The sequence below is a fragment of the Salminus brasiliensis genome, chromosome 14, assembly GCF_030463535.1.
Source record: "Salminus brasiliensis chromosome 14, fSalBra1.hap2, whole genome shotgun sequence".
In the NCBI taxonomy this organism is placed as follows: Eukaryota; Metazoa; Chordata; class Actinopteri; order Characiformes; family Bryconidae; genus Salminus; species Salminus brasiliensis.
The window spans coordinates 32,727,075-32,742,111 of record NC_132891.1 but is presented as its reverse complement, the minus strand read 5'-3'; the positions used below and the strand labels follow the sequence as shown (position 1 = coordinate 32,742,111).

The 15,037-nt window shown below is 46.4% G+C and overlaps 1 protein-coding gene across 5 annotated transcripts in view; it reads right to left on the bottom strand.

Annotated features, from left to right (window-relative positions):
* The window catches only part of LOC140576753 (cyclin-dependent kinase-like 5), a 94,929-nt gene that overhangs the window by 9,865 nt on the left and 70,027 nt on the right, over window positions 1-15,037 (bottom strand). For all 5 annotated transcript variants that reach the window (XM_072696334.1, XM_072696333.1, XM_072696336.1 and 2 more), the window contains 5 exons: window positions 11,921-12,001; window positions 6,161-6,324; window positions 1,992-3,033; window positions 367-472; window positions 157-271 (listed from right to left, as the gene is read on the bottom strand). In XM_072696334.1, the coding sequence (XP_072552435.1) occupies window positions 157-271; window positions 367-472; window positions 1,992-3,033; window positions 6,161-6,324; window positions 11,921-12,001 (1,508 nt within the window). The remainder of the gene's footprint in view (window positions 1-156; window positions 272-366; window positions 473-1,991; window positions 3,034-6,160; window positions 6,325-11,920; window positions 12,002-15,037) is intronic.

Sequence of the window (15,037 nt, the reverse complement as noted above, 5' to 3'; positions counted from 1 at the left end):
ATGCATCACATGATATTACAATATTATTATCCGGCTGCTTTAGAACAGAGGTGGCTGGGCCGCCCCCCTCCCCAAATGGCTAATCTTTTTAATAGATGGATCTATCAACTACAATTTGTCCATGCATATAACACAGAGTTGGTTAACACGGCTCACCAGGGGTCGTACGTGGGCTGGCGTTTGGTGTGGCTGCTGCTTTCCATGTTCATCCCTGAGCTCATGCCCTGCCCACTGCCCTCATGGAAAGCATTGTCAGGTCTAGGAGAGGGCACTACGCCGAGGCAGTACAAACACACAACAGTATATACTGAATAACCTCAGAACTGGAGAACACATGAATGCACGGATAATTTGAGCGCATCTAACCTCTGTAGAAGCTGCCAACCCTGCGTGGCATGGACTCGCTGTAGATCATGCGGTTCTCCTTGGATGATCCTCCGTCCTCTGGATGCTGCTCGTGATATATGGCCGCCTGGTAAACATCACAACAGCAGAGATCATCGAAGTGCAAAGGTTATAGCACTGGAAGCAGGAACATCTACATCTTGCTATCTGACCAGTGCTATTTATTTGGGCATTATGACTAACTGGCCGGCATCTGTAGGCCCTAGTGAGCTTCCCGGTAGGGTAGGGTTCACTGTACAAGATGCGGGAAGGTAAGGAATAGTGGATTCCGTGGATTACGTTCCAATTATAGAGAGAGGTTAACAAGTGGAGAAGTGTGGACTGAATGAGAATGAATGGACGCTTTAGCATTCGGGAGGACCTGGGGGTCCTGACGAAGGCACACCTCGGTCCATGGCCCGGACACGAGCAGGGTGTGCGAAATCAATGATTAATGGCTAATGCTGAGCAAAAGCAAAGGAGCACTAATTAGCCTGAGCTCATTTGCATAGCGCTAATCAGCACACTTACAGGCTCCCGTATGTTATTAGCAACACCAACATGCATGTTGTTAAAATGTGTAAAAATCACACAATCCCCCCCCCAACTCCAAATGCAGCCAATTAGCATGATGCAAAAGTTTGGGCACCCTATGGCATTTGGGCTCTCAGATTATTTCTGGCTAAGGTTTGGTCACAGTCATCATTAGGAAAGGCCAGGAGATGCACAAGCACAGATTCAAGGCTTGTGTGTTCTAAACCGTGCCCTATTCACTATGCCCTACATGCAAAAAGCTAGGTCACTATCTAGAGCACTAGTATAGGGAACAGACTTCCGCAAGGTGGTGAACGATCTCGGACAGCAGAGATCTCCAAGCAGCTGCCTAGCACTCTGACAATTAGCTGACAGATTCATCAGTTCGTTATCAGTTCGTAGGATTGCTAGAAAGACCTTCAGGAACATGGCACACCGTTCAACTGTGCAGCCAGAGTCACATTCACAACGAATGCTGTCACAAAGCAGCCTTACAAAGATCCAGGCCCAGATCCAGGTCCAGTGGCAAAAGGAAAACTCCCTCAGATCGAGAGGAACCCAGCTTAAATGCTTAAATGGTTGGAACATGGGCTAAGTGGGTTCCAGGTGGGCATATGCTTTAAAGGGGTTTGTATATACTTGTTTCTGGGACCACAGCTGGGCTTCCCAAATGGGCCCCATTGTTACAGCCCACCTTAGTCTCACATAGGTCCCATCTAGGCCACATTGTGCAATATACAAGCCAGATGGGGTCTATGCTTCTCCAACTCCTCCTGGTCCCATCACCCATGACCTTGATGGGCATCCATATGTGGGGCCAACATGGAACTCCACATGGTTCCCAGTTGCGCTACCCATATGGGCCCCACATGTCCATGTTAGCTGGGAGGGAAGCTTGAGAGAAACCAAGACTCAAAAGGGGAACCCATCCTCCTCTGGTCATCTTCACCACAATATTGGAGGCATGGTTCGAAGCGAATACTTGGTGCTAATTGGCCGTTATTCATTTCCAACCGTGCGTCAGCTTAAATGTTGACAATGTGTAAATGTGTGAGCTTAGAGCATTTACAGACCCTGATGTCTTCGGGGGCCTCGTCCCGGGAGGCAGAGCCGCCCACATGCCTGGGCAGCGTGCGGTGCTGCAGCTGTGGTGAGAGCATCTGGAGACTACTTGCGCGAGTAGGCAGTCCCTGCCCCACGGCCAAGCCGCCTGTGTCCCCTCCGTGGGGCCGCCCACGCTCTCGCCGCACGTACATGGAGTGCCTGTGGGGGCGCTGCTGTGAAGAGAAGGGACTGGTGTAGCCCAGTCCATAGGGGAAGTCATGAGCAGCTGAAAGTCCTCCGCCACCTCCTCCGCCTCCCCCTCCGGGGTCTAAGGGGTCTGTGGCTTTGCCTTCATCCTGCTGCTGGCCCTTGTGGCGCGAGGAGGAGCGGCGAAGCGAGGACTCGGGCTTGGCCCGGCCTCCAGCTGAGGGGCTGTGGCGGAGGTTGGGGCTGCCCGGCGTCGGCAGGTTCAGGTTGACGTTCAGGTCCAGGCAGCTGGAGGGGAAGTAGCGGGACGAGGGCAGGGCCGGCTCGTCCTGGAGCAGGCGCGGATCGCTCAGGTTGCTGACAGACTTGGCGTCGCTCAGGGTCCCGTGGCTCTTGGACAAGCTAAGGAACGACGAAGAGCCCTTGCCGCTGGAGGACTCGCCGTAACCATGGCGACTGTGCTTCTCCCGTTCCCCTTGCAGCGTGTTGGTCTTGCCCTCGACGAAGGAGTGGCGGTTCTGGGAGTGGCGAGAAGCGTTGGACTTGAGGTATTTGGCGCCGGGGCCGTCCGAGGGCTTGCCGAAGTCGAAGTCGGCTGCTTTGGCTTTGGCCTTCTTGGGGCTGAGGCCGGCGTGCGGCAGGTTGGACAGGTCTTTCCCACATGACGCCGAGCGATTGAGGGGCTGGGGCGGCTGGTAGGTCTTGGGGTGCAGCGTGGGGCTCAGGCTGCTGGAGGCCGGTCCGGCACCGTTCAGAAAGGCCTCTGCGCTCGGTGGGTGCAGGTCATCGTGACCATGGCGCGGCAGGCTCGAACAGTCCCGGCTGTTTGAACGATGGTGCCCTGAGCTCTTACCACCGTGACCCCTGATGGACAGCAAGAAAGAGAGAGAGCGTTCCAGAGATATGAGGCTTTCCCATTACAGCAATGATATATGTGCTGTTGCCTTGTGTTACCATTAGAAAGCATAATACAAGCTAATTTACAGTAATACTGTTAGAGTTCAGGTCATTACATTACATGACAATGTTTAATCAAATCAGCTAATTAAATATTTAAAGCATACTAATATGCTATTAGGCTCCAATTAAGCCTTAAACGATTAACCATGTTTAATTAAGTCAGATCAACTGGCAATGAAAACATCCGTCTTCGATTTGTAGAGATAGGAAATGGTCACATATTGAAATACTAAGCTTTTAGAAACATATTTGTACTTGGACAGTAATAAGCCACAGGTCAAAGCACCTGACCAGTACACTGCTCAACAACCAAGGGCAAAAACACTGATCTACAACCAGCTTTAAAAAATGAATGAAATGCCAATTTTACAGGGGAAGGGGAACCCACCCACTCGACAGGACTCACAGCCCTATCACTTGCAATGCCTCTGACACTAGGAGGGTAAAGACACGCACATGCCTCCTCTGATACATGTGAAATCAACAACCGCCTCCAAAAACAGCTGCCAATGCAGCATCACTAGGCACTGATGTGCTCGAAGGCAAGTGCCGGATCGGCCCTCTAACACATCAGCCAACAGATGCCAGCGCCGGCCAGCAGCACAATAGGAGTGAAGTGAAGAGCAGGCCCAGTTGTGCTCTCTCAGGCTCCGGCTGCTGATGGCCAAGCAGTTATTCTGACGGCCGAGCATTTCTGTTGTTCTGTTGGTCTGTTCATAATAGAAATGTTCACACACTGTAGAGGACCCACAGTTGCTGTGTTTAATAAATAATGACAAAAATAAAAGTGGGAAAATATGGAGACATGTGTGATCATCACACTTAACCTCAAGGTGCTATGCCAATGGCCTTGGAGTATAAACTGCCTCTTTGGGTAGTGTGCGGCTTCTGAAGGCATACACTGCATGAATGTAATGAATGGAACAACTCACACTGGCTGCTTGAGTCGGCCGCTGCGTATATATATGCTCAAACTGTATGAAAATAATCCAGCCACATGGGCGTTTATACGGTGAGGGGAAGGGTCTGTCCAAAAAATATGTTAATCTATAGTCCCTATGTCATCACGATGCTAATATATGTACAAACCCGTTTACACTTGGTCACTTTATCCATCTTGAGTATCGGGATTACATACATACGCGTTTCACCGTACCGTTTCAGGGCAAGGATCAGGCCTATTTTTCTCCTACCGTCATAATATCCAATCAAATCAGCTAATTAAACATTTAAACATACTAATGTGCTATTAGGCACACTTAAGCTCTAACTGCAAACAACAGGCTCCAATTAAGCTTTAACGATTAACCTTGTTTAATGAAGTCGGATTAACTGGAAACTAAAAACAAAAACAAACAAACAAAACAAACACATCCGTCTCTGATTGGCTGATTGGCAGACTTTGTAAAGTGATTGGTCAAAGCGCCTGGCTGGGTTCCGCAAAAGCCTTCAAGCCTCCAAGCTAATATATGTACAAACCTGTTTACACTTGGTTACTTTATCCATCTTGAGTATCAGGATTACATCTGGATAAATCCAAACCACATAAAAAAACAAGTGTAGACGCACCCAGGACGCTTTTAAACCAGATTCAAATCCGATCACTAAGACCACTTCAGGAGGTGGTCTGATCTGAGACGCATTTGAGCCACATGCTATAGCAGTGTAAACACATCCGTCTCTCTCCAAGATGCACTGCACAACCAAAACTCCTCCCAGTACAATAGAAACTCCTCCCAGTACAATAGAAAAATCAGACATGCTAGATATGTTGGTCAACTGGCAACCAGTTAGAGAGGTCATGAGTGGATTTCACTTCACATGACCAGTATCTGCATTATATCCTGATCAGATCTAGAATTAGCCACATGCGTTTATACTGTAGTCAAATGCATGCTGTGCTGAAGAAAATTGCTGCCTCAAAATTCTGAATTTTAAATGAACCAGGCAGCTGGAGGGGAAGTAGCGGGACGAGGGCAGGGCCGGCTCGTCCTGGAGCAGGCGCAGATCGCTCAGGTTGCTGACAGACTTGGCGTCGCTCAGGGTCCCGTGGCTCTTGGACAAGCTAAGGAACGACGAAGAGCCCTTGCCGCTGGAGGACTCGCCGTAACCATGGTGACTGTGCTTCTCCCGTTCCCCTTGCAGCGTGTTGGTCTTGCCCTCGACGAAGGAGTGGCGGTTCTGGGAGTGGCGAGAAGCGTTGGACTTGAGGTATTGAGGTAACTCCTCCCAGTACAATAGAAACTCCCCAGTACAACAGAAAAATTCAGACATGCTAGATATGTTGGTCAACTGGCAACCAGTTAGAGAGGTCATGAGTGGATTTCACTTCACATGACCAGTATCTGCATTATATCCTGATCAGATCTAGAATTAGCCACATGCGTTTATACTGGGTGGTCAAATGCATGCTGTGCTGAAGATACTTGCTGCCTCAAAATTCTGAATTCTACATGCACGACGGCCAGTTGACCAACATATCTAGCATGTCTGAATTTTTTTGTTGTACTGGGAGGAGTTTTGGTTGTGCAGTGCATCTTGGAGGGAGACTGATGTGTTTACACTGCAATAGCGTGTCAAATGCGTCTCAGATCAGATCACCTCCTGAAGTGATCTTATATGAAGTGATCGGATATGGATCTGGTTGTGCATGTCTGAATTTCATCTGATCATGCACGAACGCATGTAGAATTCCGAATTTCGAGGCAGCAACTATCTTCAGCACAGCACAGGAAGAGGCTGAACGGATAAACAACTGGTTGCCGCATAACGAGCGGATTTGCATATTCCGTCCCACAAAGCAATCAGATAACACTACACTACCCAGTGCATCTTGGAGAGAGACGGATGTGTTTACACTGCTATAGCATGTGGCTCAAATGCGTCTCAGATCAGACCACCTCCTGAAGTGGTCTTGGTGATCGGATATGGATCTGGTTGTGCGTGTCTAACAGCCCAGCATCGTGTGCATCGTTTGGGCACAGAAGACTGATCAGTGATGGTCAAATTAGGTTGGAGGACACCACCTGACCTGCTGAGGGCGGTGGGGTCGTGGTGGGGTTTTCTCTTGGAGGAGCGGATGGGGGTGGGCGTGGGCGGGCCGGCCCGCTCCCCGTGGCACTGCGTCTGGAAGGCGGGGTGATTCAGGCTCTGTTCTGTCAGGAAACGCTCATTCGGGTTCAAAAGCAGCAGGTTCTGGAACGGCAAAAGCAAGAACACACGAGAAGTAAAGAATTGCTCTCATTTAGCCCCTCATTAAGTCGGAACCTGGTGGATTAGTGAACATAAGCAAAGAAAGAGTAATACGCGTTCGGATCATTTCACGACCGTTTCAGGGCACGGATCAGGCCTATTTTTCTCCTACCGTCATAATATCCAATCAAATCAGCTGTAGAGGACCCACAGTTGCTGTGTTTAATAAATAATGACAAAAATAAAAGTGGGAAAATATGGAGACGTGTGTGATCATCACACTTAACCTCAAGGTGCTATGCCAATGGCCTTGGAGTATAAACTGCCTCTTTGGGTAGTGTGCGGCTTCTGAAGGCATACACTGCATGAATGTAATGAATGGAACAAATCACACTGGCTGCTTGAGTCGGCCGCTGCGTATATATATGCTCAAACTGTATGAAAATAATCCAGCCACATGGGCGTTTATACGGTGAGGGGAAAGGTCTGTCCAAAAAATATGTTAATCTATAGTCCCTATGTCATCACGATGCTAATATATGTACAAACCCGTTTACACTTGGTCACTTTATCCATCTTGAGTATCGGGATTACATACATACGCGTTTCACCGTACCGTTTCAGGGCAAGGATCAGGCCTATTTTTCTCCTACCGTCATAATATCCAATCAAATCAGCTAATTAAACATTTAAACATACTAATGTGCTATTAGGCATACTTAAGCTCTAACTGCAAACAACAGGCTCCAATTAAGCTTTAACGATTAACCTTGTTTGATGAAGTCGGATTAACTGGAAACTAAAAACAAAAACAAACAAACCAAAAAAACACATCCGTCTCTGATTGGCTGATTGGCAGACTTTGCAAAGTGACTGGTCAAAGCGTCCGGGCTGGGTTCCGCCCATTCTTTAATGGTAGACACATACAGCTCTTCTGGGTAATGTGTGAAAAGGTCCTGGGTTACCGTGCATGTCTGCAAGGGGCTCTTTTATGCCCCTAGACCAGACCTTCAGACCAGAATGGACACCATTGTGACCATTATTAAAATTTTTTCACATAATGTGAACATGCCAATAGTCCTTCATATCATATTCACAGTTCATGACGAATGGACTAATAGAAACGCTTCAAATTCTTTTAGGAAGTTAGGAAGCTTTTTTTCCTTTCATTTAAGCTTTGATTTTGAAAACAAGAAGTGCTGTACTGACAGTGAATCAAAGTGTCCAAATGTTTGTGGACACCCCTTCTAATGAATGCATTTACGTTGCACAGATGCCTTTGATTTCAGAAGAAACATGAATAAGCAGGCGTCCCAATACTTTAGTCCATTTGATATATTCCACTCACAGCAGCTGTTTTTGTGTAACATTTCTTTCTCATCTTTCCTTGTTTAGAAACTCCCAGAGAGCCAGAGAGCATAACTGGCCTTGCAGTCTCTGGGTGGATATGATGGCCTATCTCCATCAGTGGCATCTGTTAGCTGATGGAACTGAATGGCAGTTAGTGTTCTCCTCCAAGCGTGATGAGCTGACTTTGCATTAGCGTCAGGTCAAAAAGATGTGGTGGAAATCCTGAGCCATGCCCCCTTGCCATCAGCAGTCGGAGTCTGAGAGAGCACAACGGGCCAGGCTCTCTCCGGGTAGGTAGGTGGTGCTCTTTCCTCTCATCAATACTTTCCTCACTCAATCCGACACACAGACGCCTGTTAGGGGATGTGGTGGAGCTGGGGACTCGATGGCTGACTTTGCATGCATCGGAGGAAGTCCTTACCTTTCAAATGTGGGAAGCATTGCTAGTGCTAGTGCTAAGGTAAGCTATGAATAAACTGGCATTACCAAATTGGAAGAAAAAAGGGCAAAAAAAAAAATATATAAATAAATTATATTTATATATTAAATTAAAAATTAGACGTGGGTGGAGCAACTTGAAGGAATGCTAAGCTTCACCCTCCTAGCACTGGTATGGAGGGAGTCCTAGCTACTGGGTGCGCTCCACTGTCTCTTACATATTGGCGCTGAAAGCTGTTGCGTGCCTGCTTGTTGCAGTGATGGTTCTCCGATTAGGGTTTTAATGTCCTTGGTGAGGTTCAAGGTTAATTATGTCGCAACGTTCAACGGCAGCTCATTCAAATGCGTACAAACTGGAGAAATTGAGATGCGAATACAATTAGCATACGATCAGCATATTAATAGCATCTCATCCTCAGCTAAATAAGTGATGTTAATATGAATCACCCTAATTATCATAAATATGGAACAGCTTCACTAGGCGCTCAATGAATCGTGACCCACCTAAAGCAGCCTAAAGCTCTCTTATAACCTCTCTCTCTCTCTCTCTCTCTCTCTCTCTCTCTCTCTCTCTTTCTCTGTCTCTCTCTCTCTCTCTCTCTCTCTCTCTCTCTCTCTCACTCGCTCTCGCTCCAACAAATCCTAGAAGAAAGATCAAGAAATCAAAAAGCAAGAAGAACTTTACTGTCGGCTTGACCGCGTACACGTACGGTCAAAAGTTTGGACACACCTGCTTGAAAAAAGAGGACACTGGGGACGCAGTGTACTACTATCTACTGTAGAATGTCTTGCCTGGGAGGGGGTGTAGGCCTAAATTGTACCCTTACACACAACCCCCCCCCCCCCAACACACCGTAACTACGGTGGATACCCATGGTCAGCGCACAATTAAGCAGGTGTGTCCAAACTTTTGACTGGCACTGTACATAATGGAAAGGAATGTCCTCCAGGTCCCTCCAGGGCTGTGGTGTGACACACAAGACTGGGCTAGTGCTTACATTACAATTGACGGTAGGTATTCATACATACTGTAGACTGTACTGTACTGTATGAACATCACACTCAGTAAAAGTAAAAGGGCTCATATATATATATATATATATATATATATATATATATATATATATATATATAATACATGGCCAGAAGTATTGGGACACAGCGCTTAATCGTCCAATTGAGGTGTTTCATTCAGTCCCATTGCAACAAGTGTATCCAGTCAAGCCCCTAGCCATTCAGTATCCTTCATATCCCTCCTCTTATCAAACCGTCTTTCGAGACTCCTAAACACTGAAGGTTCCATGGATCCCCTGCCTCGCTCTTGGTGACATTAAAGATGACAGTTTTTATCCAGGCGACATTTAACTTTTTACGGTGATGACCTTTCTGCAGGCGCCTTTTCGCTTCTAATGGCACGCGTGACTACAGCACCACATCGAGGAGTAGAGTCACACAGAGAGAGAGAGAGAGTGAGAGAGATGATACAGAGTATAGATAATGGGTGAAGTCAAATTGGCTTAATGTCGCTTCTTGTTACCTTTTTAAATACTGATGACCAGACAAGACATGCTCTGTATTTCATGTAAGTGAAAGAACGTTGCATAAGAAAGATGCAGCGTGACAAAGAAACCTTAAACTGTGAGCCACTGGCAAGTTAGAAACATGCCCTGCTAAGCTTAGCTCAAGCTAATTGGCATCTGACTATGGCGAGTGTTCATTATAGAGAGTAACTACTCCACAGTGGCACGCTGAGTGCTCTGTACCAGTCGCCGGAGTCGCCGCTCCCCTCTGGCATCAATGGCTGATATGCTGTTGGGAGGTACTCTATGTGTGAGAAGTCCATTCTTGGTACACCTTCACAACAGCAGCTCTAGAACATCCCACAAAGTTAGCGGGATCCGAGACGCTATCACCCCTCACCTTGTACCCTACTTTTTAAACATCGGTCGGATCGAGCGCGTCCTCTGCCCCCTGTAGCGATCATTTTGCTCATTGCTACAACTGACTGGTGTGCTCGCTTTTTTTATTTGTGCAGCAAATAAAACCCTGTCATGTGGCATCTGTGACGCCCCGGGCCGAGTTCATCCCAAACCAGGGGTGGTCATAATGTTCTGATATGACTGTGACAGTGAGCGAAGGGTGGTAGCATCTCATAAACCACAGAACGGTTTGTGGGTGAAGGTGTACCGAGAATGGACTCCCAACAGTGGCCATTGATGCCAGGGGGAATCAACGACTCCACCTTAAATGATGCAGCAGCTGCACTCTAGCGCTAGTACATGATGGTCTGCCTTGTATGTAGGGTGGGTAGCTTCCAACAGGTGCTGAGCTACTCACCTCCAGCTCCCTCCGCAGTCTATACAGACCATGCTGACCCCGTCTTCCCACCCACGACCTCACCTTTCTTGCGTTTTGATTGAGAACAAATGGAGGGGCATGGGCGGTTCGGTTCAGCAGGCAGGTTGAGGTTGCGTGGTGGATGATCCCTTACTCAAGGCTCAACAGACACCCACATTGAGTGATGGGAAGGACAGGGAGGACCATCCTACCCCCTCATAGAGAAAGCAAGGCCAGTTATGCTCACATACAACATTAGGCTAAAGATGACCTACATTCGGGCTACGGAGGAGTCTGTCGATTTGATGTAGTTTAGTTTCCGCTGTCTTTTAGTCCTAAAACTTAGAGAAGGTAAAAAATAGGCTAATAAAATGAGCTGTGCTGCCATGCGGCTGAACGAACGATTCTCGGTCGTGGTGAGAGATGCCAAAAGGCTGCAGAAGGAAGGGAAGTGTAAGGAGCTTTTAGTATAAGCAGTGAGTCATCAGCAAGAGGAAGCATGCACTACTGCCCACTGGCCTGCCACAAACACACACAAACACACACACACACACATATATATAAACCTATACATGCATACCATATATACACGCTATATGTCCAAATGACAAATGTTTGTGGACACCCCTTCTAATGAATGCATATAGCTACTTTAAGTTGCACCGGTTGCTGAAACAGGAGTGCATATGCACACACACACAGCTTGCCTAGTCCCTGTAGAGAATTACTGCCAATAGAATAGGACTCTCTGGAGCAGCGAACAAACATATCGGAACCTATTGGCACCATGCCCTAATGCCACAGCATTGAGCTGTGGAGCAGTGGAACTGTGGTCTCTGGAATGATGGATGGTGCTCCATCCAATACTTTTGGGATGAGAGTTGGGGAGTAAGGGATCCAACATCCTGACCTCCCTAATGCGCTTGTTGCTGAATGCAATCAAATCCTTGCAGCAATGTTTGTTCAAAAGTCTAGTAGAAAGCCCTCCCAAAAGCAGGATAATCTGGGTTTTTAGTTTTAATGTTCTTGATTCTGGTTGAGTTTGGAAGAAACAATGAATGAGCAGGTGTCCCAATACTTTTGTCCATATAGTGTGTATATATATATATATATATATATATATATATATATATAGACACAGATACATGCATGTGGCACAGGCCTGCACACTGATGCTATCTAGTATTCACAGCATACTGTTCACACAGGATCATGCACACACACACACACACACACACACACACACACACATAACACTGTACACATAAACATGCTCTCTCTCTCTCTCTCTCTCTCTAGCTCTCTCTCTCTCTTTCTAGCTCTCTCTCTCTGTTCTTTCCTCGGCTACCAGCCTAGGCCAGTACTGGCAGTCAAAATCAATGTTCCATTACGCACAGAGCCCATCTGTGTCTCAGTCACACACGCACACGCACACACACACACACACACAGCTCAGTGGTCTGGTGTCTCTTACCTTCATTAGGTCCAGCATGGGGCCGTTGATGATGCCGAGGTATCTCCTCTCCAGAGTCTGCGGGTGGCTCACTGTGGGGAACTGCAGCACACAGTGGAAGAGCTTATAAGGGCATGAACTGGCACAAGCACACACACACACACACACACACACACACACACACACACTCCTTTTTATAATATTTTGTCAATAGTAATTTTAATATGTCCCATATGTAATGTATATATATGTAAGTATCTATTTGTAATAATACCATGTCCCATATGTATTATATATAAATATCTATGTAATAATAATGTAATAATAGTAAATGTTATATGTATTATAAGTTCCTACATGCATTAATACCATGTCCCATATGTGGTATATTATATATGTCCATTATATGTCCATATGTCCATTATATAGTATGTCCTGTTTGTACCCATATGTATATATATATATATATATATATCTATCTATATATCTATATATATATATATCTCATAACCCATATATATAAGTTCTTACATGCACTAATATAACGTTCCATATGTAGTATATATATATAGTATAGTATGTCCTTATAGTATGTCCTGTTTAAATGATATTTATATGTAAGTACCCATATGTAATAATTAATGTTTCTCTATGTAATAATACCATGCCCCATATATATATATATAAGTTCTTTTATATAATAATGGCATGTCCCATATGCATTATATATAAATGTAAGTATCTATATGTAATAACAGTATGTCTTATATGTACTACACTACACTACATATAAGTAATAATGGCATGCCCTGTATGTATTATTTATATATCAGTATCTATATGTCATGGTATTTTGTCCCACATTAATTATAAACATGTAAGAAGCTATATGTAACAAAGGTATCAGGTAATAATTAAGCAGGTAAAAACAACTGGAGATGTTTGGAATTGGCCTGAAAGAGGACACATGTCTGTACTGACCCCACACACTGTGAGGGGGACCATTTAAGCAGCTAAAGGAGACCTCCAAAATTCATAGATGGAGAATTAAAGATGTTAATAAGGCCTTGGGGTCAGAACATCTTCCAAGCTACTACAAGACACCACAAACTCAAAGAAAGCCTCTGGTGTCAAGGGGGAACAAACTCAAGCCCCTGCAGTTTGCTAGATGTTACTAGAACTTTCAGAGAACCTGTATTCTGTGCTCAGATGAGACCAACAATAGAGCCTTTCTAGCAACAATCACCAGAGGTTAGCCAAAGTACCTGATCCCCACTGTGAAGTATGGTGGTGCGTCGTTGATGGCCTGGGTCTGGTACCAGCAGATATCTGACAACCTCAACCAAGAGGCTGGCTGGATCTGTCAGCAGGACACTGATCCAAAGAGTGATGGTGTTGCCATGGCCCTACCAGTTCCCTTATCAAACCCAATTAAAAACCTGTGATGGTCTGAACCTTGGAATCTGAAGGATCTGGAGAACCTCTGTGCAGAGGAATGGTCTCAGATCTCTTGTCATGTGTTGTCAAGTCTCTGTCTTAAGCATAGAAGTAGAAGACTCTCTTTTATCTCCATAAAGAGAGGCTGCACCATGTATTAAACAAAGGGGGGCCTGCAACACACACTTTTGTATAGTAGGCACCCAACAGTGTAGCTGGCGAGTTGTGACATGCTTCCGTAGGCCTGTGGTTCAGCGGCCCCTGCAAGTGTGTGTGTGTGCATGCCATGTTTTCAACGGGCACCATCTGCTGCAAGCAGCTCTGCCTCCCAGCTGACGCTCCTCAAAGAAACATGGATGTGCTGAGGTAAAGCGGATTTCCCTCACCGATCTTCAAACGATCTTTCTCAAAAGTATGTGGACACCTGATCACCAGCTTCTTCACCAGTTGGAGCAGTGCTGTGAGGATTTGACGGGGGTTGAGCCTTAAGAGCATAAGTGAGGTCAGGCAGGCACCGTCGTGTCCTTTCGATATATTAGGGTCTACCAACACTTGCACTGATGGAGCTGGACTATTTAGATCTTCTAGAAACACCTGCTCATTTTAGCCCGACACTGAGCTAAACCTGACCAGGTGCTTGTGAGGCTGTCGGGTAAGACGTTGGTCTGAGAGCTAACCTAACCTAACGGCTAGATGGTGCTCTGAACACAGGGGTTAAAACAAAGACGTGGAACTGGACTTGGATTAAAATAGCCAATACCCGATCCATTAAAATATGCCTGGATTAGCCTTGATCCTGATCCACTGGATCTAATCGGGACATCCCTGGATAAAATGCCACACAAAATAAAGTCCTATCAAAGCTATGCTAATGAGCTAATGCATATTAATGACCAATACCCTGTTGCCATGACCATGACCATACCCGGCCCCAACGCACCAGCCTGCAGACACCAGTGGCGGGTGGGGAGAGAGCGCCATCTACCCACCCTGGAGAGAGTAAGGCCAATTGTGCTCTCTCAGGGCTTCGGTTGCCGATGGCTTGACCGGCAGCATGGCCGGGATTCAAACCAGCTATCCTCTGATCATAGTGACAGCACCTTAGCCAACTGGACCACCCAGGGCCCCTTAAATGGCTTTGGGATCAGGACTTTGTTGGCCTATAAAGGGTATAACCGTATCGGTCCTGCATGGTCATATCAGTGGAGGCCTAACAGAAGCCCATCAGAGTCTCTGCTGCTTCTACTGGACGGATGCTGACACCTATCGGTATCTCTGGGACTGAAAGCCTGAACCTGTCTGCGGCCTACGTGAGGTTCAAAGATCTCCGTCTCATCAGCATAGAGACGCAACAATGCTGATTTATCCAGGAGACTCGTTCAAACAGGTCCATATGCGACCGTGAAAACAATCTGCCGTGTTTCTGGAAACTGTTGATTTGAGTGGCGACCTACTTCTACTCGATCACTAGCAGAACAGCTGCACCGTGCAGAGCTGTGGAACACGGACCGAGCTATGATATAACAGGAAAGACATGATTCACAGAGAGAAAGAGAGAGAGAGAGAGAGAGAGAGAGAGAGAGAGAGAGAGAGAGAGAGAGAGAGAGATGCAGACTGGTCCTGGGTTTTGTCAGCAGGTCTGAGCCAGCATCACGCGCACACGCACACACACACACACACACACAGATACATACTGATATA